This window comes from Vigna unguiculata, chromosome 6, assembly GCF_004118075.2.
Source record: "Vigna unguiculata cultivar IT97K-499-35 chromosome 6, ASM411807v1, whole genome shotgun sequence".
NCBI lineage: Eukaryota > Viridiplantae > Streptophyta > Magnoliopsida > Fabales > Fabaceae > Vigna > Vigna unguiculata.
Genome location: NC_040284.1, coordinates 26579584 through 26606701, shown reverse-complemented (window position 1 = coordinate 26606701; position 27118 = coordinate 26579584). Strand labels below are relative to the sequence as shown.

Sequence of the window (27118 nt, the reverse complement as noted above, 5' to 3'; positions counted from 1 at the left end):
AAGATTGTCTGATTGAGTATATTATAGCTTAAATTGATATAATTAAAAAAAAATACAATGAAATTGTGCTTGTTTGAAGGAGAATCTTGATCTACTTTTGAAAAATCAAACACTAAAGAATTTCATCCGAAGAATGCAACACGTTTTTTTTTTCTCCTTTTAGTTTAATGGGAAATCTGTACAGCTTTTGAACGAAATGTAAAAGAAATCTCCAATTGTGTTATGCTTGATTCTTTTCTTTTCACAACCCAACACAAATCCTCAATTCGATAATTTTTATTAATAAAAAATAATGTGTCTTTTTTATTTGAAGAAAAGTAAAAAGAAACTGACACAGGGAGAAAAAGGGAAAAACAGAAATCAGAGAGAAACACTTTTAAATTGAGTTTGTTTTGTGTAGAGAAAGAGAATAAAAAAGAGTGTTAAATCTGGGAAAGATATCTGGATGAGAAGCACTTTTGAATTATGATTTGGCGTGAGAAATCCATTGAAATTATTTGTTTTTGTAAAGAGAAACATCCCCCACCTTATCATTTTGGCATGGATGCATCTTTTTCAGCTTTATCTATTTTTTTTTTTAAAAAAAACATATGATAAGATTGCATAGTAGTTGTTTTGGCAGTAATGTGTTGTGAATTTGACATGTTTATTGTAGCCACTTGTGTTAGTATTAACTATTTGTTGACCCTTGTATGGTATATGGTTTCATCCTCTTTTCTTAGTGTCATCTCTATCACCTGTTTGATATTGTCGGACAATTAGTTTTCAACAACTGCCATTATTTCACCTCAAAACATCTTCTAACATCACTTCAATAACAATATCTACATTCAGCGTGCTTCTATATTTTATTCTTTCATCTTTAATATTCTCACGCCTCCTTAAGGGTTACAATAAATATGTTTTATTCTAACATTTTAAGATACCGATTAAGAATTAAACCATGATAAGTAGGAACATTTGGAATATATATTTTATTTGTGATTAAAAAATGTGTAGAAATTTGCTATGCTCGTGCCGCCGCAAAAGCGCAATTTCAAATCTGCTATGTGTAATTTGCATGTCTAACACACACCACCACTTCCTCTATTCATTATTTTTTCTTTTCTTTATCAAAAGAAAGGAAGGCATCCTCGTTATCATAGCTGAGTTCTACAAGCAAAACATTTAGATTCTCGACCGATACATACGATGTTACGATGAAACAAAAACAAAACTCGTCACCTTTTCTACCATTACAAAAACCGCACACACATTTTTATTCCTTTCATTTATATATAATTATACAAAACTCCTCTATGCTGACATTGGGTGATAGATAGCATCCCCAGATTGAAGCAGGGCTGTGATGTGAATCCAAGATGAAGGGGAAAAACCTTGGCATCGCAGTTCTCACACATTCACCACAGAAAGTCCTTCCTCCAATTAACCTCATCATTGCTGAAATAGAACCCATCCTGAGTCACCATCCAGGAACACGTCCTGTGAATCCCACATCGCTCGGTGTCTCGTGAAGCCTTAAACGCCTCGAAACTCTTCCTCGTACTGTCCCATTTCATGGTACACTTCATGCGATTGCTGCTCCAAAAACTTGGCCTCATCACCCAGCTAAAATCATCGTGCTCCTGAAGGGCACGCCCCCCGAGATCCATCTCCTCGGAAGAACACCAGATCACCAACGGCACAGAGGAATTGTCAGTGAAACCGTTGATCACTCTAACGTAGTAATCGTTGGTGCCCAGCAAGAACCTCGCCCTCTGTACTGTGGCCATCACCATGATAATGGAAGAGGCAACACACAGAATAAGGTAAACACTCACAGAAAGTTTCATGGTCGGTTATCAAAACGAATCTCAATATCAATATCAATATCTCTGTTCTGCTACCTTCTCAGCCTTTATATATATGTGCGTTCCTTCGACACTGTTGTGTCAAAGTTTCACCATTATTTGTGTGCCGTATTTAGTGTACTCTCAATCTTTTTCTTTCTATATTCTTCCAAAATCGCACAATCTTATCATTATGTGAGATCTTTTCCTTTGTTGCCACTTTTTTTTTATGGTCTAGATTTCGCTTTTAAAGCACACCCATGCGACACGATGCCTGTTTATACGCCAAGTTTTATTTTTCTTTATAACATTCTATTTTTCATTTATGCCTCAAATCTGCATCGTATATAATGTCTTGTGTTAATTACTTGTTTACCCTGTTTGTAACAAAAAAAAAAAGTTCATGCAGATAAACCAGTCCCGCGATAGTTTGATTTTATTATACTAGTGAATCATATTTGGAGAAACTGTAATAACTTGTACTCCATCTAATTCTATAGAGTTTTTATTCTATATTTTCATGAATGTGATTTTTATTTATGGATATAAAGTTGTAAGAGAGATAACATATAGTTTTCTGCATGTAGATAAATCGTAAATAGGTATATATTTTTGGAGGAGAAATGGACAGCCACTAGTACTACATTACATTCATGTAAGACAAAAAACAGAGCAAACAATTGTTCAGTTCTGTTTTAAAGGGTTTCGTAATGTGTACTGAATAACTTCAGCATCGGAATCACAATAATATGTAGATTATCTTGAGCCAAGAATATGAAATTTATTTTATCTCAAACTTGGCATTTTAATTAAAGCTTCTTTTTTCCATTTTAATTTAAGTGTTTAGTCTTTCTTCCCAACGAGAAAAAATACATACAAATTGACCACATTCAAGTCATGCAAAACTAGCAATAAATATTTTGTAAAATCGATATTTAATAATCAGTATCTTAATTTGAACAGTTTCATCAAAATCATCAAATTTGAAAATTTAAGTGACTAAAGGTTTCTATTATGCAACGAGAGGTTGAAAATTTAAGTGACTAAATTGTATTTCGGCCGAAAAATAGAAAGGGATGTTAAAAGTAAGTCCATTCTCCATAAATTTCATAACCCCTTTATTCTTCTGTTGTCTGGGCCGAAGCTCTCCTTTTATTAATTGGGCCGAAGCTCTCCTTTTATTAATTGGGCCGAAGTAACATTTAATTAAGGACTATTTCTTCTTGCACCTCCATACACATAGACAACACAAAAAGACAATTTTACCCTTACCTTCTTCCCTCCATCTCCTTCCCCATCACTGCACCCTTAACAAAATGTAAAAATTAAAATACAATGAAGTTGGGAAGAAAAATTCTCTATACAAGGTTCAACTGACCATGATAAATAATAATATCTGCTTTTTTGGAGAACTGTTGTAAAAATATTACATTAATTAAAGTTAAAACTAGAACACTCTACCTACCCTTTTTAATATTTGAATCTTTTATCTTTATTAAAAGAAAATCATTTATCTCTCACAAACCAAACCACAAAAGATAAAAACTTGTTTTACAGCCATTACCTTATTCCCTTCAAAGATACTTTCCAGATTCTCTAATTTGGAATGCAAGTTTTGTACTTTCAATTATACAATTTAAAATATAATTTTTTATATTTCGAATCATGTTTTTTGAAATCTTTTTGAATTGGTTAATTTGAAATTTAAAATAAAAAGAAGTAAAATGAGAATTTAAAAAATATATGAAGGTGAAAGATGCAAGAAGAAATGTTTTAATTAAGCTGTTGGATTACACCCGTATGTGGCATTTGAAGTTCTTTCTTTAGAATTCAGATTTTTTTACTGTTTTTTATTAGGTAATATTAAAAATATACTGTATTAATATTTTAAATATTTTTTAATATATTTTAAAACATTAAAATTAATAATAAATCAATATATTATAAAAATATATTAGAAAAACAGTAAAAAAAAAAATCCAACAAAAAAAAATTCAAATTCCTTCCTTTACCATCATTCACTTTAGTTTCTGTTTATAAACATAGAATTGATTTAAAAAAAAAAAAATTAAAGTTGACTTAAAGTCAATTCCATTCACTTAACTTAACTCACCTATTAGACAAGTCTGATGAGTTAAGAATGGATTCAACAGGTGCTCACCACTACCAACTCTTTAATGTTTTTTTACCTTTTTTATTATTTATAACTTATAAGTTAAGAGTTCTTTAGAAATTAGAATATTTTTTTATAATATTTAAAAAATTTGAATATTTAATTAATTAATTTATCTAATTAAATAAATTGACATTTTAATTTTTAACAACTAAACATTATAATATTTAGTAAAATAAGTAAATACTTTAACTATACTACTATAAATAGATGAGTGACTCAATCCATTTTTATTATTAATCAATTTTTATTATTGTATTACTAGCGTAAACACAAGCACTATCGCGCGTAAACACAAGCACTATCGTGCGTGTGTACGTATTTTTTGAGTAAGTTAATAAATAAAATAAAAGTATATTTATAAAAAATAAAGTGAAATATATAGAGAAATTATAAAAAAATAAATGTTGATGAATATTAGGAAAAAAAAGAAGAAAGAGATAAATAAATAATTTTATAAACACTTGTAAAAGTAACCGTTAATTTTTAAAAATTTAATAAATAATTAAATTGTAAAAGATAAAATTGAAATTATGAAATATGGACACAAAAGATGGAATCCTCTTTATATATAGTTATAGATAATAAATATATAAAATAAATTATAAAAAAAAATATTTTTAAATAAATCAATCCATAAAAATAGATTATAAAAACACTCAAATTAAACTAATGATAAATCAATCCGTATAAATCTAATTTACTCACTTTCAAACTCATTCCATGGTTTCTTATGATATACACCTAACAGGAAGTTACCTTTCAATTTCAAAAGTTACAAACTTTGATTTGAATGGAATACTTAAGAACTTAATAAAAAATTTATTTTACATAATAACTCATCGATAATCTGATTTCAATTAACAGATTTTTTTTTCTTTTTGCGTGTAAACTTAAAAAGTTTCTATGAATGTCACTTGCTTGTATACACAAACAAATAGGAACTGGTAGTTTTGTTTTTTAATGATATGAATTTTTAATCAGAAAAATAAAGGTAATCAGCACTAATTTACAATATATATATATATATATATATATATATATATATATATATATATATATATATATATATATATATATATATATTCTTTGGTTATTTCTCAATGAAAGATTTGGTGCAAAAGCAGCATGATTATGCAAGACACTGCTGATGACAGTGATGTTGGCAAATATAATGACAGACATGAAACACTAACAGACAATAATTGTTGGTCATTCTGGTTAATGAAGTACCTATGTGAGGACAAAGAACAACAATATATAATATATCAATTTAAAATTAAGAATCTGAAAACATTATGAATTTAAAAGTCCACTAGGTACCATCATTTTTATTTTTATATTTAAGTTTAGAAGCATTAGCAAGTGTGAGGTCAGCTGCATCAAACACAAATCTGAGTACACCAATTAAAAATGTCCTAATTTCTGTAAAAACTTTTTTATGATCACTTAAAAAAATTAAATCCAAATAAGATTTTTTGGATTCTATTTGAAAACATGAAGGTAAGAGACAATTTACGAGATTACTTTAATCATAGAACTTTATTAAGATGGTCGTTGGGTTGGATTTCAACTGGGACTATGTAAATGCTCAACTAGTTGGAGAAAAAGAATAAAGTTAGCTCAAAAAGTAAAAACCACTAACAATGTCAACCCCCAAAAAATTGAGTTTTTAATGGGCCCTAATCTTTTAAACTCTTGTTCACATCGTAAGTCAAAAGGCCCATTTCACTTACCTTTTTCTTTTCTTTTTGAACTTTCACTTTCCAATTTAAAAATATGTCTCCTCTATCATATTTACTTTTTAAAGATCACTTTATTCACAAGTTCCACTCAACTATTTTTTTTTCTTTTAAAATCACAGCACTCAAGTTTCAACCTAAAACCTTGTGAGTTCTTTACAATAACTAGAATAACATTAATCAATTATAATTTGTCTTCTTATGCTGCCTTAAACTTGAACTCTTATTCACTACAAAACTTAAGCTCTCTCACCAATTCATCTTTTGCATGAAAAAAAAAAAAATTATTCCACATGATGTTCACAAGTAATATTTTGATAAATTCATTATTTTTCTTCTATCAAAATATGAATTGTTGTCAGATGAGCTATTGATAATAAGAGATCCTTCACAGGCTATGAATCCCTTTAAAATAAAATTTGAGACCTACATGTAAAAAAACTATATCATGGATATTTGGTTGTCATTCAATACAGTCAATTTTAAGTATAATAAAATAAATAATAAATAATAAAATAATAAATATGAAGTGAAAGTAAAATTTTATAATATCATGATTTTGACTGTTACAATTTTTTTTTTCAAATTCATCTTCTATATCTTGTAATTTATTTTTCTTATTATTTAATTTTGGTATTTCTTTATATTTTTTTATAGTAGAATATATAAAAAAATTGATATTGATATGTGAATGTAGTAAAAACAATTGTTTGCAAAGTTGTAATTCATGTACAGAGTTGTGCACTTTTGTTTTTAAGTGTGATGAAAATTTTTGTTTGATTTAGAATTACTTTCTGGGCATGTGATGGTCCACAAAACTAGCATGATAGTACATTATTTCCTTCCATTAAAGAGCTCTCTGGTTACAATTAATGTCAGTAAATGCACCAAAAAGCAATCATAATTTTTTTGAGATGATATCCAAAAGGTAGCCAATAATCAACATTTTCACAGTCGGACTTTAAAACCTCTCAAATTTTGAAGCTGTCACTTTGAACTTTAGAACAGTATTAACCAAGCATTTGAAGAAGGTTCAGTGATACCCTTTTCTTTAGTTGAAAAAATCCTGCTGGGAAATTAATAAGCAGTGAATGAAAAGCAGTAAGCATAATTGGTGAATTGGTTTGGAACAGTTATCTGCATTCTGCATAAATTTGTTGAACACTATTCGGTAGTAGTTGATAAATATTGCAGACAAATTGTGCTGTTATGCTGCAAGTCCAACTTAAAAACATTATGCAGTACTTCAGTCTACTCCATGCATTCAATTAACACAGTTCAATTTCTGCCTCGTTAGTGTAGCAGCGCAGAGATCCTCTGGGTAAATGAACCAAGTTACTCTGTTAAATCTGATCATTTCACAAGTTTTTCTCTAACAAGAAATTTGACACCACCAAGTCTACAGCATTTTTTTTTTCCTAGAAATTATTTGGTGATTTTGATGACCCACCAAAAATCCAAAACTTCTGTGACATTGGATTCAATCAAAATGGTAACAACAAAAAACTCTGACCCCTCACTACCCACTTAGCAAAAGAAAGAAAAACCAAATCCCAAAGTAGCAGTCAACAACTTTCTCAAATTAACACTCTAAATTTTACAGAGCATGATAGTCTAGTGGCCTATTATGCACCACTTCTTCACCCTCTTTAATTTGGTCTGCTAAAAATCTTAAGAACTCTGCAAGGCTGCAAAGGAAAGATATGTTTATTCTCAGGTTCAAATACCCTTCATGGCATCACAAAGCCTACCATCTCCTATGTGACATTACATCTAACACTAGGTAGGTGTATGTATGTGTGTGTTTGAGACCACACTCACTCACTCACTTTCCCTTGGATTTCGAAAAGCTGCAGAACTTTGCACTTTAACATGTTGCAAAGGAACCAAACAGTGACCATAGACATGCTTATTCAGATTCTTTAATTCAAACACAGCAGATAAACAAGTAAATAAAAAAAAAGAAAAGAAAAGGTGAATTTTGCTTGGTGTAGTTCTAAAAGTGCATGTGAAGCGTGAGACACACATATGATAACTGCTATAAACAAAAGTGGAAAGCGAGGGGTCTCACGCGGAGCATAGAGAAATTCACTCTCTCCTCTTTCATTCATCTTTCTGCTCTGTTTCTGCACTCACCATAACGCAACATTGACCCACCAATACAGAAAACTCCTTGTGCTATTTAACCATATCTTCAATTTTCTTTGTCAAAAATACACAAACAAATTCAGATTAAACAAATTTAGCAGCAACGTGATTGTGACTCAGTACCTTACAACTTTGGTTGCATCTATGCATTCTGTCCTATTAGATTAAACCCAATCATTTCTTCTAATCAACCCTATTACAGTAAAATTAGCTAAATTTGAAGAAAAAATTGGTGATTCTGAAAAGGGTAGCACAGATTTTAGAAGAATAATATAGATTTGAAGAAGGGTAGGGAGAGAATAGAGAATAGGGCACGAGGCTCGAAACCACAGTGCCTTTCGCACTCAAACTTTAAAACGCCTCGAATTTCAAAAGCTGAAAAGGATATCATCCTAAAGCCAACCAAAACAAATTACACCCTTCACCAATACTATATTTATATCCCAAATCACAAGATGCCTTATGCATCATATTCCCAAGTATGTATCATCATCATATCATATGTCTCTATGTTACTTGTGGGGACATGCATACATACACATAAACACATGCATACTGTATGTACACTTTCTAAGTCAATGGCAGCAAGGTTTCATCAATTCAGAAATATTTAGATAGCATATGAATGTATCAAATTCCTGAAATAAAAAAGTTTAACCTGTAATTTCAAATTACAAATCTAGTCTAATTCTGATTATTATCTTTTAAAAGTTACAGCTTTGTAGTTAGATTCTTATAAAATATAAGTGATAATAAATAAAAATGAGAAAGATAGTAATATACAAGAAAAAATATATTAAACCAATAAAATTAGTTTTCTGATAGAGAAAATGTCAATTTTTATATGGATTAAGCTTATATTTTATTTTTCTTTGAATTTTAGAGTTCCAATTTGAGTATAAAGTTATATTTCAAAATTGTTTCAGTGAGTTAGGTTTGATTTGATTAAAAATTAAAGCTTTGATTTTAGAAAATGTATGGATTTGGTGTTAGATGGTAGTTATACTTTGTTTTGATTGAATGATGGAAAAGAAAAAAAGAAGAGGAAGATGATGAACTTAAAATGGCAAATGGGAAGTGTGAAATGAGAAGCATTTGAATGAACAGAAATGGAATAAGAGACAAAAATAGGCAACACGTGTGGGGCCTTCGCTTACCTAATTGTCTTCTTTCTTGTCACTCAAATCACTCCATGCAATGCAACAGATGTGTCTCATTATTAGATTTAAAATTTTAACTATGATAAAACAAAATTACCACCTCTTTTTTCTTCTTTTTTTCCCTCAATAACATCATATTTGAATTCATGAAAAAAAAATGATAAATTTATACTTTGTTCCATTTATCTATTTTTAATACCAATAGTATTGATGCAAACTATTTTATAAGTCAATTTTTTTCTATTAAATAAGAATCATAACTTTAATATTTTTGCTTTTATTTAAATAAGGTACAAATTTATTTTTTAATAATTTTATCAAATAAAAATTAAAATTTATAGAAATTAGGCTTATTATTATTATTATTATTTAGATACTTCTATGTTATATAATTTATTTTGATTATTATATTGTTTACGAGATATATTTTATACTTCACCACACTAATATCGATTGATGGTAAAATTGTTAAATTTTTGTATTTTAGAAGAAAGTCCAATTTGACACTATTTTTACTTTATTTCAAATATTATATGTTTACTTAAAAAATGTTATTTTTACTTTATTTGGAATTTGAATAGAAATATGGTAAGATATAATATAACATTAATAATAAATACATAATATAAAAAAAATGCATTAGTTAAAATAGATACCAACACATTTTTATATAAATGATAAGAGCTAAGAACCAAATAAAAAAAGGGGATTGGAGAAACCCTCAATACATATTCTATCAATAAAAGCATAAGATTTTAGTTATTTTAAATAAACATTTATAATGTAACGAGTAATTTAAAAAGTTTCATTAAAAAACTACCAACTATAATAAGTTCTTAGTTGGTTTTCTTTCAAGGTAGTTTTAAGAAACATTAAACAGGTAGAAGTTAGATTAGGTGGCTAAAGTTACATTTTCTCTTATACACAGAAAACATAATCTCTGCACTTAAATTTAGGAAACTAAATTCGAATTTTTTGACTTGAATGAGTGTAAATTTGAGTTGGTGATGAAGGAAATAAAGAAGATGAGATGAGTATTCGAATTCCATGGTTGAAAATAGTAGTGACAGACAGTAGAATGGTGAGATGAGAGAGAGGAACAGAATCCATGGGATAAGGTAGGGACATGACAGGCACAGAGTTGTGTTGTGTTGTGTTGTGATGGATCAACAGAACCATGTCGTCATCCCTTGTTTTGACCATATATATTTACTCTAATTTGTAACCCAGATTCTGTGGGCCCCACATATCTCTTCTGCATTTCCCTTTTTATTTCTTTATTTCTTTCTAAGTCAAAAAATTACAAAGCATTCATCTTTCCAATTCTGCTATAAAGCAACTAATCATCCCTTCAGTACAGTGTGAAGACAGCAACAAAAGGGTCACCTTAATTTTTTGTTTGGACCATTTAATGTTTAATGCAGCGAGATATATATTACTAGGTACACAAAGTATCATTAACCTAATCTTTGTCTCAATTAAATCACAAAGCTTCATCATTACATCACTAGAAAGAAAGCGCTGATTCATATCCTTTAGACATGCAACAAGCTCTTCCTTTGATCTCGCTATCAAAACATTCGGGCACAACACAACACAACACAAAAACAAACATCATCTTTCATACATTGCATAATGTTGGTTTGTGTTGCATAATAATGGTGTTACTTGTGTCGTGATGAGCATCTTCACAGGACTCAAACACATCACAGCAATGGGAAGTGTAGGTGAGAGTAGGTGCATCTATTACTTGCGTGTCACTTTCATGTGCATCCTTGTCATGCAGAAAGTTCTCTACCACCCTAATGTTTTCTTCTTTTTCTCATACAATAAGGTTGAATTTGGTATATGTTTCTTCTGACACAATCTTTCAGAATTACCCCATCTTGCACATACTCATCATATCAAATCCTTGGACAAGATTAGAAGACTCTTCATACCCCTTTTCTTCTTTCGTCCACTCTCACATGCCCATAACGTTGAATGTTTCCCATGACGCAAAAATATCTTGTTCAATCACTTTTGCACCCTCACCAGATTCCTTCTTGTCACAACACTTTATGCAGAATAACAAACACATCAAATTTCAAATTAAATACTAGCCTCTTTTTGCTTAAAATAATATTTACAGAAAAGCTCATTATTATCCTACAACTTTGGTATGCACCATAATTTCTTAAAAACAAATCTGCAAATTTTTAAACACTTCAACATGCAATGACTCAAATCTCATACAGCTGGATGGACTTCAGTTGGATTTGGATTTCTGCTAAATCATATAATACTCTTCTGAATAGGCTGACCAGTCACAGACTGAGAACAACGTCACTCATGGTCAAATTTCTTTCATATAATTCAATTTTTTTTTAATTATTATATATAAATTGGTTATTATATTTTATAGTAATTATCTCTAAAATTATGTTCCTACTAATAATTAATAAGTGAAAGCATTGCGTAATATTGAATTTATTTATGTTTCACTTTATTTTAACATCATAACAATAAATTCTACACATCAACTGTTCATAAGTTTATTCGGAGATAGAGGTAATTTATGTCTGTCAATCGTATACTTTTCTTGTCGTTTATTTCCTCCATCAAACAATGGGAAGCATCTTTCTCTTTTCAATAAAAATTGATAAAATCTTTTTCTCTTTGCACTATTTCTTTCTTTCTTTTGCAGTTCTATTTTCTTTTGAAAACCAAATAGAATGTTAGAGTGACAGACAAGAGTCCCGCAAAAAAGTAACTTTTTCACCTCTAAAGTAAAAGATACCATCATATATCCAAATTCTTCCCGAGTAATACAGGGTTAAAATATTAGATCAGAAAAATAGCTTTTTGTTAGACTTTGGAAGTTGAAACCAAGGCACACTTTTGCTTTAGAAGCAAGCAAAACACCATGATGACCATCGTGGTTTGTGAAGGAAGATAAAGAGAAAACATGCTACCCCGATGATAATAATATCAAAATCACCCCAATCAAGTATAAAGCATCAAACCAAGGCAACTATGAAAAGAGAAGAAAGAATTAACCAGATTAACTAGAACGTTTATATTGCAATAAAAAACCATACACGGGGCATAAAGTAAGGCTTACATTAGTACATTGGTCTGTGATAGTACCATATGGTAATTAAGTACTGAATATATAAATTAGTACATAAAATATGCTTCGTTCGTCATACAAAAGACCAACTCATAAACATGAAGGCTAGGCAGTGATTAGAATCATCGTCATTCAGGACTTTCCATGCAATGGCCTGCTCATAAGACACTGGCCGATTCATACTTGATACACATATCCCAGCTGGTAGATAAGCAAAACCCTGAAATGAAACAAAGAAAAGAAGAGAATGTTTCATAACTTATAATAGAGCCAAAACTAACAAAAAAAATGCAGTTCACATTTTAGGTACCTGTTGCATTATCTTGGAGAACTCAGAGCAAAGAATCTTCCTGCCAGATTCATCAAGAACTTTATCAAGCATTATGTCTTGAAGTGCGACTAGAGTAGTTTCAAGCATGTCTAACCCGGCTTGATTAGCAAAGGTGAATACCGGAGATGCCTGCGATGATTTTAGAAGTACACTGCTCAATGGAAATATTATTGGACAAAAGGATTGCACATTCTTCCAAAACATGGCATATTATATTATATTATTAACAACAAAGTCCTCTGACAACTATGCCATTTTTCAAATTCCAATAAAAAGAAATTAAAGAAGCAATGCAAGTGATTACATTTGTTTTCACAGAACAGCACATGATTGCATCGGAATGGTGCCAAAGTTGCTTCAAGATTGCATCACCTGCAGTGGACTCAGCTCTAAAAAGCTCTGTGCCAGTGTGGATCCTTAAAGGAAACACAATATACTGTCAGACTAAACAGAACAAGATCTGGTGGGCAAGTCGTGCAAAACTTTAAAAAAACAAACAAACTCGCGTTCAAACAGAATTCAACTTTCAATAACCAACAAGTGATACAGATTATAATAGTAATCAATATCCATAGATCTATGGATAACACGTTTCAAAGGGAACTTCTATAACAACAAAAATCAAACATGTAAAAAGCAAAATTCTAGACTAAAATAATGCAGTCCAAAGTTAGAAGAAAAACCTGTAGCTTCGACTGATCCATCGTGCTAAGGTAAGGGCCTCAGGGGAACCAGGAAGTGACTTTGGCCCCAGTTGAGTACTAAGCCTTGAAGGAGCAATTGCCATGGCAACTCTCTGAACAGATCCAACAACACTACGCACATACTGGCGAGCCATTGCAGCAACATTGTCCCGCGTATGATTTTCAAAGGTAAATTGGAAAGCAATAGTAAGGACCGACCGAAGGTTGTAGCCATTCAAATCAGCTTCACCGGCCGGCCGAGCATTAGCGGATCCTACTTCCATTGTTGATGCCAAATCCAACGTTCGAGTTGCAGCTGGACCATCCTGGATGCATGAGAATCAGATGCAAAAAATTTAGTAACTTGACACTATATGTATTGAAATCTGAATGTTAGTGCCAGTTCAAGCAAAGCCTAGATAATTTTCAACATCTTGTTAACATTTGCATAATAAAAAAGAATCTGAATGTCTGCTAATTCAGTTACTACCATAATTACAAGCAAATTATTTGTAAGAAGTTTCATAACCAAGAGCTAAGAGCTAGTAATAAAACCATACAAGTTGCAAAAAAATGTCACTCAACTGATTTAGGATCTAATGGAATGACACGAAAACCAGATGGCAGTAACAGAGCATCATCTGCAAAAGACTCGTCAATAGGAGCAAACACAAGTTGAGCACATGCTCCAATTGCATTTTCATCAACTCCACTGCATAGCTGCAACATCCAGCAGTTGCAAAGCAAAAGGGTCATTAAATGTTGTGCATGAACACTTAAGCTTAGTTAATTAAAATATGCAAACAAAAAATACAAACGCATTACCTGCAATAGATACATATCACGTGCCAACGTGACATCCTCAGGAGAAAATGCATGACCCTCTATACGAACCACCTCCAGGAACTGCACCATTGCGGCATTCCACAATTTAGTATAGAATATAAAATATAGAGTAAAAAAGAATGAGAGTTATCTCTTAGTTGAGAAGATAAATACCTCTTCATGCTCAATAGTATGAGCAAGAGGTAAAATGACCTGGCTGCTGGGGAAGCCACCAGGTCTTGCACAGGGAACTGCATAGGGACTCGCTTTAAGGCATGCAGCAGAGTATGCATCAACCCCGTAATCAGCCCATTCAGATCGATGCTCTCTCAAAAAACGAACAAGCAAAGCAGGTGGAACATTCTGTATGAACCATTGTTCATGAGGAGATTATAATCAACATTTAGAAAATGCTTGGAAAATTAGGAGAAAAAGGAGTTGTGCATATAACTGTTTGCTTCTAAAGTACCTGCAGAAGCATTGATGCCTTGGCACACAAGACCCCACCTCCAAATGCTGGGAACATGGAAGCATTATAATTGGACCCCAAAAATTTGTTAGGAGAAGAGTTTATAGCTATAGTCACATCTTCCACCCCGTCAGTACCCATCAGCGACCATCCATCATCAACAAACCCATTCACCGCATCATTAAATCCCCTGAACAATTATGTTAAATCAAATCTTATTGAGTAGAAACAGAAACATGATTGAAATTAAGCAAGAATATGAAAAACACTATTCAATAAACTGCTACCACCCAGCAAATTATTCAAAATGCATAGTACACTAGTTCTACATAACGAGGAGATTCAAGCCTTACCTGCAAAGTCTCTGACTAAATGTTCTCAATACAGCAGGCTGGCGTCCCCCACCATATTGAATTTCTCCACTCGATTCCTGTGCTATCTGTCGAATATGTTGCAAGGCCTGCAAAGTATAATTTTTTTTAAGTCTAATAGTGATTTTTTGTAAGTTATAAAGCCTAATTCATCGAACAAGACATTAATCTTACAGCAATGGTCAATTTCTGAGCCAAGATTTTTGATGATTCATACAGGGGCCTCAGAACTTCAGGGACACTCCATACCTGTAACAAACAATAATAGTAAAATACTGCGTAGAGGATCAGAGATTATAAAGTGATTTGACTCATAGATGGTTTACTTACATCTAAATCAATATGATCAACTATGTGAATAATGGACCCACCACCCTCACACGGTCTAATGAGATAACCACTGGGAAGCATTTCAGCTCTAATAAAGGTTGTTGAAGGAGGCCCTGTGGGACCACCAGTTGAGGATGTCAATGATCTCTCGCATATCTGCAATCCAGCATTATAATTTCAATAAGCCAAATTTGTTCTAAAATCCCATGAGGAAGAAGAAACAATCATTTTACATTCTGCGACAACGCCTTCAAAATGCTTCAAATATTTCAGAACAGAACCAACAAAAAAGTCCGAACTTCAACAAAAAATACAAGTATTGTCCAATGGAAGATAGATCGTGTTTAGTAGACTCAGTGCAAATACGTTTTCTCCCCTTCTCTTCAAGAGAGAGGATACAGGGACCAGCTCAAGAAATGACTATTTTCAGCACAAGAACAATAAACAGCCATTTTGGCAGGGACAAATGTTTGTTAAGAAAAACCACAGCACACTGTATCCTTTTCCATACCACAAGACTTCCATCTTCCAAGCTTGTCGTGTATCTCAGTGTCCAAAAGTCCCGCGCTGCTGCCAATGTTGTGGGCGCATATGTCTGGCAAAAAAAAATCAAATTTCAAGAAAAAAAAAACAATAAAATAATCATTAAATCATTCCAAGTGCAGAAAACGTCCACCAGACCTGCATGTACATGAGCTCTATGGTGCCCCCATTCCCTGTGGGAACTATACTTAATACTTCCACGCATCGGCAGTCACGATACCATGACTGTCGATCTTTAAGAATCTCAGCAACCTGACAAACAACAGTCACAACTACTGTTCAGAAAAATACAGACCATTTGTTCCACAATGAGGAAGCAAATGAACATGAGCGATACAACAACACACCTTAGTGGGTTCAAGACTCACAAGGCCGCAGGCTCGTGCTGCCACACCACTACAGTTGCGGGAAACAGCGACGATTCCAATCGAATCCGGACCAGGCTACGCAATACAAATCACCAACGAATAATTACACAGAAAAAACATTGACATAAATTAGCAAATTTTACATGTTTTTCAACTACATAGTAATAATTGTTGCTTTGAAGCAGACATTAGGAAACAAGTACTAATGTTTGTTAAAAGGAATATACCTTCATCCCAATCATCTGGACCCAGTCGACAGCAGTCCCAGTAGCCTTGGAAAGGAACTCTGCCAGGGTCTCCTCAGCTATGGCGAGAAGACTGAAACAATAAGGAGTACCCATGTTAGTACCATGAAAACATTGAAATGAACAAGTACCCAAATACTAAGAAGTGGTTCATAGTTTGTTACATACCCAGCTGGGTTGTTGGCATCCCTATTGGGATGCTGAGGTGTTGGGTTTTGCTGTTGATTCTGACCACTCATTACCACAGACTCACAGCTATTGTCTGTGGTGGTGCCAGCAGAGGCCTGTTCAAACCAAAGCATGGTTCATCCATTAACATTAAGAAATAAGTAAAGCACGGGAGAAAAATGAAGAGGAGAGGGATGGGTCCTCACAGTCTGTATCTGTTGCTTCATATATCCATTCTCGTAAACCAGATGAGAAACCTGCTTCTGCAAACGGTCATTCTCTTCCATTAACAGTTTGTTCATCGCAGACAGCTTTCTGTTCACTGTCTGCAGTCGAGAGGCTTCCTTCCTCTGCTTCTCACGACACCTACACACCAAATTCACCAATGTCTTGTAAGAACAAATAAAAACAAAGAAACTACTTTTCTTCACTGGGACAAGAAAGAAAAAAGTGGTGAAGGTGATGGCTTTTTGCAAGAGATAATAAGAAACAGAAGACTTTGACATTTGGGTTATTTGAAAAGGGTCACCTTCTATTCTGAAACCAAACTTTGATTTGTTTGGGTTCAATATTGGAAAGGATAGGGCACTCTCTGATGAGTTGCTGCCTCCGCAAAGAACTTGGCTTGGGACATTCCGCATAGACCCTCTCCAAAGCCTCAACCTGCTCAGGTGTGTACCTAACATACTTGCTTGAATCCATCTGGTTGTTGGCCGAGTCCTTGTGCAAAGAAAGTGCCATCTCGCACTATCACACCCAAAAGCACACTGCTTTCTCTGATATACACACGCTAACACTAAAGTAGTCTTTGAGACTGAAGGAAAAAAAGAAATGGGAATGGAGTGAGTGAGTGAGTGAGTGAGTGAGAAAGAAAGAAACTAGTTTGGCTCTTCTTCTTCACTGCTCTTGTTGGTGTTAGTCTCGGGCAGGCTCTCTTCTCCAAGAGAGCCTCCACTCTCCTTCATTAGATGCTGCTCAGTTCCTCAAATTCCAACTCTGGATAGAACCTCAAGAGGCGCTACAGTAGTCTCTATCCCACAAACACCCCAATCTCGAGAATATGAGAGCAAGAAAGAGAAAGAGATGGAACAAGAACTGAGGAAGAAAGAATGTGTTGTGTGTTTTTATGTGTTGTCTCTGTAATAATATAATAGTAATATTATTGTTGTGGTGTATTATTATATTGTAGCATAGCATAAAATAAATGTGATACGTAGTGCAATAGTGGGTGTAAGAATGTGGCTGAAAAAAGCAAAGAGAAGGAAGGAAACAACCAATGGGCAATTAAAGGGACTTTAATTTGTTACTGAGCCATATTTTTTATTTGTTTTCCTTTTTTGGTTGCTCCTGCAGTACCAAACTGGTTTGCTCTTTACCCCTGGTCACTGTGTGATGCTAAGACGAAAAGCAAATAAATGAAAAAAAAGAGAGATATAAATGAGAGGACAGCACAAGCGCATAAGAGATACGATTTTTTGACGACTCAGTTTCCCTGTTATTTGTAAACCCTTTGTCTTTCTCTCTCCTTGTGCAGAAAAAAGATACTATATTGCAGGCACGCAGGCACACCAATAGCGAACCTTCTCTCTCTTCATGAAGGCATGTTTCAAAACGAAGGGTGATGATGATGATGTTATATGGTATGCATGCATGTACATGTGATGTTGCAGATGACATGGATGAGGAGAGAGAGAGGGTAGTACTAGTACAGTGTACGTACGTAAAGAGGGTGAAGAAAGGTAGAGAGAGTAGACAAAAAAGACGGACAAATATTTGGCATCACATTTGGTTGCAGGGTGAAAATGTTAGCAGGATCCCATAAAATTGGCTTCACTTTGATTTTCCTTTTACTTCTTTTCTCTATTATTTGTACTTCATAAATTCTACATATTGTCGCACAAAGTCTCCTACTTTTTTTCTTTTTCTTTTTATTTTTTACTTACACAATGTGAATACAATACTTTTATCAATAAACTTAATAATAATAATGGAAATTATAATTTTCAATAATTTATTTCCGTACTTTGAACGGAACACCTCGTCTATCTCATTTAAAAATACTTCAAATGTTGTTTTTTTTAATTTTAATTATATAAAAAATAAAATAATAACAAATATTAAAAGTGATAGATAAAATTGAAATAAATAATATTAAATTAAGTGTGATAAAAATATATATATTCAAATGTAAAATATATCATGAAAAATAATTAAATGAACTAAAAAGATAGAGTAGCGAATAGATTATAAGCTAAAAGCTTCTGAATAAAATAATTTAAAATATTTATTAACCAAATAATTTTATAGTGGTCAAAATAATTTATATATCAGTAAAATAAATTATCAAATAATTTTTTGGTCTTAGAAAATTTCTTAATAATATATTAGACGGTGTTTTGTATTGAGCTATAACTATTTTTACGTTATAAACTATCCACGACCAAACTTTAATGCTACAATATTATTTGCTACCAAAGAAAAGTTTAGGAAATCATGACACAGGTCTTACCGATTCCAATAAAAAAATAAATTATTCAAGAAACTACATGCATAAACTAAACGTGTGTTTGGAAAAATTAATCGACACTTTTCAAAACTTAACAGAAGATGTAACTTTTTTCAAATAATTGAAGTCAAAAATGTTGAAAGAAAATGGACAATATGTTCATAATACTTAATGTGTTGTTGGTCCTCTCTAACTACTCATTTCTTAATTTAACCCGATGAATAAACTATGTTTTTTAATGTAGAAACCCAAAAATGATTTATCTGAAAATTAAAGATTAAAAACGGAATTAAGCTTAAAAATAATCTATAATTAATAATCATGGTATAATAACTTCATCTCAATAAATTGTATCTATTAAACTTGGCTTTATAAGATTACTTGAGATGTCAGATTAATTAAGATGTCAAAAGTACGTATCTCTATCATGAGTTTATATATATATATATATAACTCATTTTATCTTATTGTTTAATATGTTTTTTTATGAACATGGTCCACCAGATTATTAAATACGGATAGTTTATGAAATATTATGCGATGTTATAAATTTTATATATAAAGAAACATAAGCCTAGACTATTATGAATGTGACTAATTACTGTGGTGTATTTGTCTTACTTTGATAAAATCTATGAGAAAATTTGTATAAGTTGTTGTAGACTACAAAAGCTTTCTCTTAATAATAATTTTACTTAATAATTAACCTATTCACGAAACTGTAAATGATGAATGAAAGTTGAAGTTGAGGCAAAATTGACAACCAAGTATGATTAGGAGTAAAAGTGAATTTTTAACTTAAAGGGTTATTATTTTGTTTTATTAATTTATTTTTAAACATGATACCATATCTCAGATTTTGGGGCCATAACATAATAATCAAGATCAATTTGAATAGACATCCACTCGTCACTACCAACAATAACGATAAGAGTAAAACACTTGAGAGATGTTTGATAAATGCCAAATCACGAATTATGAAAAACGTTTTAGTAAGAAACATGTTATTCTCAACACATAATTTATTATAAGTTGGAACTTATAAAAAAAAATATAGTTGTAATACTAACACGAAATTTATTAATCACTCAGCTTTCATAGCATATAAAATTCTGTGACTGAAACTTGTAAAATATTCAATTTCTTCTAAATTCTGATCAATAATAAAATATGTGTCGAAAACATATTCGTTATACGTCATGTAAACGGAATTCACATAGTTTGGTCCAAAGATAAGAATAATTAACATGATTGGATCCAAAGAAAATCTGAGGATGTGTTTACCTTTTCCGTATTTAATTTGAATATTTTGCGTATGAGTTCTATGAATTTACTTAAGCAGAAGGATTAATTGAACCGTGTTGAATAAATTTGTATGAGAATAGAGTCAGCGAAGACCACTAAGAAATGTTATTCACATGATTTAAGACTATGTGATGGCTTATCAATTGCATGCATGCACCCATTAATTGCCCATTTATAAGTCAACTTTCATTCTAAGTGGGTTCATCGATAGTCCTCGGACTTTTTAAATAATTTAAGGGTTTGTTTTTTGTCTCTCAAGTTTTAGTGAATCTTGAAATTAGTCTATCTTAAAATTTTATATCAATTTAGGACATTTTTAGAAATACGTGAATTTAGTCATTTTTACCAAATTTTGTTAAGTTTATTTGAAATTTTAAACGCATTTATGATAATATTTAAGTTAACATCGAAGCGAAAACGTGTCAAACGGTGTAAACAATTCAAATAATAACATGAAATGTGTTTGGAACGACAGATAAACTAAACCAAATTGGATTAAAATAACTAATACATTTTTAAAAATGAAAGACTAAATTGATTAAAAATTTTAAAAAATGACTAATTTCAAATTTTACTAAAACTTGAAAGACTAAAAATATATTTAATCCGTAATTTAAAACCTATTATTATGGTCATCAATTGTATAAGAAATCATGTTATTGACTTTTTTTTATCTTTGTGACAGATTCAAGTAGGAAAACGACAGATTGAAGTAGGAAAACAATAACTGAACATTAATTTTGTTGCGCATTCAAAATGGAAGTAAATAATTAATCGATAATAGATTTGCATGAAAATCATTATTTATAAAATCCCAGAATTATTTACTCATAATTTTAAAAAGAATGCACCAACTTCTTGTGAACAATTAACATAACATTGATGAAACTTTTTGACAGAGAGAAAAAAATGGTATAGAATTGATAACTACAGTGTATACCTAATAATTCGATTAAAAATGGTTTCCTAGTATACATAATGTACGCACATGTCTACTTTCATGTGGACATTATCCAATGCTATAATTATCCTGAGTTAAAATTATCGTCAGGGTGAAGTCACTTATATTATCCATGGTATGTTGCGAAGTAGGCATGCACGACAAATATTAATTTACTTATGACATTTAATGAGTGTATATACATATTTAGTGATTATTAAGAAGAAGTTAATGATGAGAAGTGGCTTAAAGAACACTAGTGTATCCCAGAGTAGAATCTAAATGCTTTAATTACGATTAAGTGTTGAATAAGTTTTAGGCCTGCAAGCTAGGTAGCACGTATCTGAACGCTGAAACCCAACTTTGTGGTTGAGATCCACCAAGCACCAACCTCTTTCCCTTTTCTTCACAATTGATAGTGTTTCCCACCTCTTTCCCTTTACTCATAAGGATCCAAGAGCAAGAGAGATAATGCCTCACAAAAGCAATTGACTTTTGGATATTTACAAGGTTGACATTTCCTTCAATCTTCAGGGCATCCAATGATCCATCCAAATCAATAATCTCACTCATTTGGCTTTTGCACCAGTGGTGCTGCACTCCAACTGTTTGATAAAAAGATGATATTAGGTCCAAGTTCAGATAGCGGTTAATATTTGTTAATATGATTAATGGAGTGAATATGGGTGTGTATACACAGACTCTGTTGTGTTTTTTTGTCTCCCTTTGCAATGTGTTATGATGATGGAGTCCCCCCCCTATGGCTATAGCTTTTGCTTCTGGAAGAGGAAGAGATTTGGGACAGTGAGACCCCGCCATTGGGACAGGGCCATTGCGTGATTTTGCTGATAAAAAAACAAACAAAGGTGGAGGTCCCTTTCAATTCCTTCCAGTCCCATGCGGGGACCCAAAAGGCTTTGTTTTTTAATCCTTGGTTTTGAGCTCATGAACCTTTTTCCTTACATGCACCAAAAGAGTGTCATGGACTCACTCACAAGACCCCACATGCACCCACCACCTTCTCTCTCTCTGGAATTGTGTGCATGCCTTTGCTTCCATTTTACACCTCTCTCTCTCTTCCCTTGATGAGGGTCCATGCATGATCAGAGGTGTAAAGGTGGAGATAAAGAAAAGGAAGCCTCTGGCCGCCATGATAGGACGCTCATGTGAGTCAAAATCTAATGTCTTGCAAACTAATTATGCTTACTTATCATTTCTAATCGTTATCATTAGTAGTGCTATTTAAGTATATACTGTCAATTTAAATTCCTAATCATACTTTACAAAAGGACCCAAATATTCCAACCCATCATCTCATGGATATACACTTATGGCTTCATACATTATTCACAACTCCCCAACTTGGCTATCATGTATCACCCACCAACTCCCCATGCATGCATTCACATATCTATATATTTTAGTGTACTGTCTCTCATATTAGGGCTCCTTCATTCTTCTAACTAAATTTCAATGCTTAACCTGTATATAACATCTTTAAACAACTTATGTCAATCACAACAAAAAAAATTGTGTTCCTTTTATTTAAGATTTAAAATATTAGAGGGTTGAAGTAAAATTAAATCATGCAGCTTTCTTCTATGCTTTCCCACCTCTGTCACAATTGCACGCATTATCAAATTTATTAAAATTAGTGATTTAACTTTTTAATCTTATCATGTTCAATAATGAATACGTTTTCCCCATTTTTATTCAATTTACTCATAAATTGACATAATACGAGACAAAATAACTGTGGAATCGAACAACATTGCATCACATATAGAGCTATAATATTAAAAAGTAACTAAATGTGCAAAATGGATAAAAAAATATATGAAAATATGTAATCATAGAAAAATGTAAAACGAAATGAGAATATTTTTTGTTCAACAAAACAAGTGCACCATTTTTTTTAATTTAAACAATATGGAATACTTCTATCAATATGCAAAGTAAGTGCACCATTTTTTTTAATTTAAACAATGTTCGAAAAATATTGCCCAAAGTAAAAAGAAAAATATGGCCTTAAATATAGGCAACTGTTTCACACGAATTTTCAACCGTGGAATTTGTAGTCATAACAATAGCTTAAAGGCCACGGATTTTTTTTCTTCTAAACCCACGAATTTTTGTTAATTATTGTCTTTGATCAATATAATAGACCACATGTTTCGATCAATAATTAGACAACGTTTTTTTCATAGTTTAGGCAATATATTTTCTACGTTACCTGCATTTTTAGATAACACATTTTGTACATTGTTTATTTTGTAGGAATAACATTTTACGTCATCAATTCTTTAGACAATACATTTTATATGTTTCATATTCTTTTGGTAATTGTAATCAATATTTTTATAAAAATAATATATCTTTATACGTTTTTTATTCAACTAATTTGTTTTGAGCAATATAAAAATATAATAAGTTATATATAAATTATTAAAATACTATTTATTCAATATTATAAAATAATTAAAATATTAAACGGTTAAAATAATACTTTTATAAGTTTGTAATGGATAACATAAGTAAAACTTATAATATTTAGAAATAAAAATGTACAAATATCAAATGTATGTGCAAAAATTCAAAATACTAATAATTATACAACTTAAAATAAAAATGCCATTTAATACAGTTTGAGAATTTAAAAGAAATCATATCTCATATTTAAAAAAAGATTAAATTTATTTAAATATTTTTTTAGTTCTCTTATCCAAATGATCTTCAACTCCATCCTAACAAAAATGAAAAAAGGTAAAAATTAAAAACATTAAATCATGAATAAACTTATTGGTTTAAAATAAAACATCTAACTAAGATTGCAAATCCATGTAATATTTATATTGCGCCTCCTAGTAAAGTTTATAGATTATTGTTAGTTTTTGACAATCATGGACACTTCATATTCACAACAATAATATTTTATTTTTTTTATGAATCCATGATAGTTGAACATATTGTGTTTTCTCACTATATTAAGGTGGTTGTCATATTGAATTTGAAAAGTGGAAAAACAACTTTTGATTCAACATACCAAACTCCGCCATCAATCATATTCATAAGAAAATGTACAATTTGTAGTATTTATCACCATGTTTTTATCATTTAATTATTGCAACATAATTAATGCCGTTCACTCATTTTTTTTAAATAACACAGCTTACTAGATCGAGACCGAAGTTTACTTCTTATTCCTTCATCTAATTTCAAATTATTAACCAATTTTCCCTGCATAGCATGTCATATATTATCAATATCCTCTTCTCCTAATTTAAGAAACCAAATCCATATTTAAGAAACCTAGTAACCAAATTCATATTTAAGATATGAACTTACATGTTTATAAACCAAATTAATTTTCTTAAATCTCAACAAATCAAAAGAAAAATCTCAATAAGACTATCTACATATACCACATAACAAATTGTCTTACTTCTAAAAGCAAACTTCAAATCATATTTTCATATGAAAAAGCATTTTGAATATCTGACAAATTTATAAGATTCAAATAGGCTTCTGTTAATGTGAGAAGGAACCAACTTCATATATACTTGGATGAGTCAATATTAATGTTGATATTACTAAACGTATGTATGTTCTTGAATGATGAAAGAGTAATAGTCAATATTTTTCACATTTGTCAATCATGACTAGAGACTTGCTAAGTATTCTAATATTGCAGTTGCATTTGAATTTGCTTTTAGCATTGCTTTAAGCATTTTGAACGAGTATAAAGTTCATATTTTGAATGAGTATAAAGTTCGTTTGTTGTCAAAATATGTTGAAACAATAATTTGTACTTGAAATTGGAAGCATGAGTTTCGTGAATATAGTAACTTCTCCAATTTATTTTTTTTTTAAATATTTTCATAAATTATTTTTATATCCTAACTAGTTTTTATTTTTTCAATTTCATTCCATTTGTTATTAAGATAATGATGTTGATCAAGATGGGAGTTGTTTTGAGGATGCATCTAAATAACTCTGAAAAGGAAATTGATGAAGATGCAAGGAAATTGTTAATATGTATTTAAAAAAACATCAGTGATGGAAATAATAGATTTATTTATTTTAAAAATAAATGAATCGGAAAAATGAAAAGAAAAAATAGAATCCAATTTACATTAAAGAAACTGAAAGCGTAATCAATAGTCATATAATTCCATAATATAAGTTTTGCAGATAGCTAGTCACTTTCTATCTGTCAATGATAGACTGATAATGTTCAACAAAATAGAAAAGAAAAAAAAGGGGTTTCCTTCTGTAAAAACACACACATACACCGTTCGAATGTCTTTTTTTTTTTTTTTCTGAATGTTTACCTTAACTACAGACAAATTGTGTTCTTCCTGTCGCAGTTGAAGAATGTGAATTAATAAGTTGAGGTGTAGTGAAGTATACTGTCCAGAAAAATACCCTATTTTATGGTTCATAATCTTCACACACTCCAAATTAAGGAATCACAAAACTCCAACCCTTATGAGTTTCTTATGCAGGAAAAGGGTTATGAATGTGAACTTTTCAGCTGGTTCATCGTTGTTCAAATTCTTGCTTGCGAATGATTGATAAGTTGTTGAGGTCAAAAGCATAATTGCATTTCAGAATAAGATTCCCAAACATGTTTTTATGTGTACTCACTTTTGGTAATTTGTTCCTAACTTTGTTTCTTGTCAACTTCCAAATTTTCTTATCCGCCGAAATTTTTGCTACTTTCATTTTTATAATAACAATTGCATTGCAAAACCTAAAAATGGTTGCATTTGGGTATTGTTGGAAAAATTGATTTGTGATGAAGGTAGTGAAAGAAATAACCATAAAAAGTATTGAAGGGATGTTTATTAACATGTAGTAATAACGAAACCGATGACATTATTAAAACAAAAATTAGTGATGTTAGCTTTAAGCATCATTATTATTAGTGAGATAACGAATAAAATCGCACCAAGAAAAGGACAAATAACAAGCTAGTGATTGAGAACACTTCTGAACCCATTATCCAAAAACTTATGATAAATAAAAAGTAAAATGGTTAAAAAAATACGAAGAAGTTTGGCAGCAATAAGACAAATCCCAACAACGTTTAGCCAAAAATGATATGATTGCTTTGGTAGAATCGGTGAGAAGCAGATAATGTTAAAAACAAGAAGCCAACAGTGTTCTTTTGAATTTTGACAATTCTCATTTGCCATTGAAGATATATATATAATCATATTCATCCAATCACACACTTGTATATAGCTCAAGATTCAAATCATTGAATATGTTCGTTCACCAATAATAGGAACCAATCACTTCTCTCACTTCATTCCGTTTATTAGTCTCAAGTAAAACCAAATCTATAAATAGATTCAATAATAATTATATCAAACCAAAAAAATGGTTCAACCTATATATTTTAATACTTTGCTTATCTATTTATTACACGGAATTGTGATGAAGGAGATTTTGAGTTGAAGTCCGAAATTAAGGTGTGTTTTGTTTGATTTAGGAATACTTGCGGTTGTTGTTTGTCTCTCCTGAGGAGCATTCATGCAAGGTGAAAAATAAAATAAGTGTGTAAGGAAAATTAATGCAATTATAATTCATCCCCACGGTCTTTTGATTTCATTACATTGATTTTGATTCAAATTAAATTATATATGTTTCAGATACTTAATCTATAACAATATATAAAGAGATTTTCTCTTTTTATCTATATTTTATAATATCAGTTTTATTCTTAATTATTTTATAAATAATTTATTTTTAATCATTGTTTTGGTTACTACTTAACTTAAGTTAAGTTGACTAAATTAACCATCAAAAGGCTAAATTAATTTTACACATATTTGTATAACTTTTGTCCTTTTGTTATATTTTTT

At 31.2% G+C, this 27118-nt stretch overlaps 2 protein-coding genes across 2 annotated transcripts; both read right to left on the bottom strand.

Annotated features, from left to right (window-relative positions):
- Positions 1–1136: 1136 nt before the first annotated feature.
- LOC114188957 (S-protein homolog 5) lies at positions 1137–2014 on the bottom strand. Its single transcript, XM_028077639.1, has one exon. It carries the CDS (start codon positions 1830–1832, stop codon positions 1401–1403), a length of 432 nt encoding a protein of 143 aa, XP_027933440.1. The 5' UTR covers positions 1833–2014; the 3' UTR covers positions 1137–1400.
- Positions 2015–12086: 10072 nt separating this feature from the next.
- On the bottom strand, positions 12087–17614 carry LOC114188701 (homeobox-leucine zipper protein ATHB-14-like). Its single transcript, XM_028077301.1, has 18 exons — positions 17027–17614; positions 16704–16863; positions 16498–16613; positions 16312–16402; positions 16064–16159; positions 15855–15968; positions 15685–15768; positions 15174–15329; positions 15018–15092; positions 14826–14932; positions 14473–14662; positions 14178–14366; positions 14004–14084; positions 13764–13898; positions 13179–13504; positions 12800–12911; positions 12475–12624; positions 12087–12384 (listed from the first exon to the last, which is right to left on the bottom strand). Exons 1-18 carry the CDS (start codon positions 17236–17238, stop codon positions 12238–12240), a joined length of 2541 nt encoding a protein of 846 aa, XP_027933102.1. The 5' UTR covers positions 17239–17614; the 3' UTR covers positions 12087–12237.
- Between the last annotated feature and the right edge of the window lie 9504 nt (positions 17615–27118).

Excerpts from the sequence above, each read along its gene's own strand:
- LOC114188957 (XM_028077639.1), bottom strand. The coding sequence starts at position 1,832 with ATGAAACTTTCTGTGAGTGTTTACCTTATTCTGTGTGTTGCCTCTTCC.
- LOC114188701 (XM_028077301.1), bottom strand. The coding sequence starts at position 17,238 with ATGGCACTTTCTTTGCACAAGGACTCGGCCAACAACCAGATGGATTCA. Across the intron at positions 15,769-15,854 it reads TAGAGCTCATGTACATGCAG|ACATATGCGCCCACAACATT; the intron begins GTCTGGTGGACG and ends TTTTTTTGCCAG. Across the intron at positions 14,663-14,825 it reads TTTAGTCAGAGACTTTGCAG|GGGATTTAATGATGCGGTGA; the intron begins GTAAGGCTTGAA and ends ATAATTGTTCAG.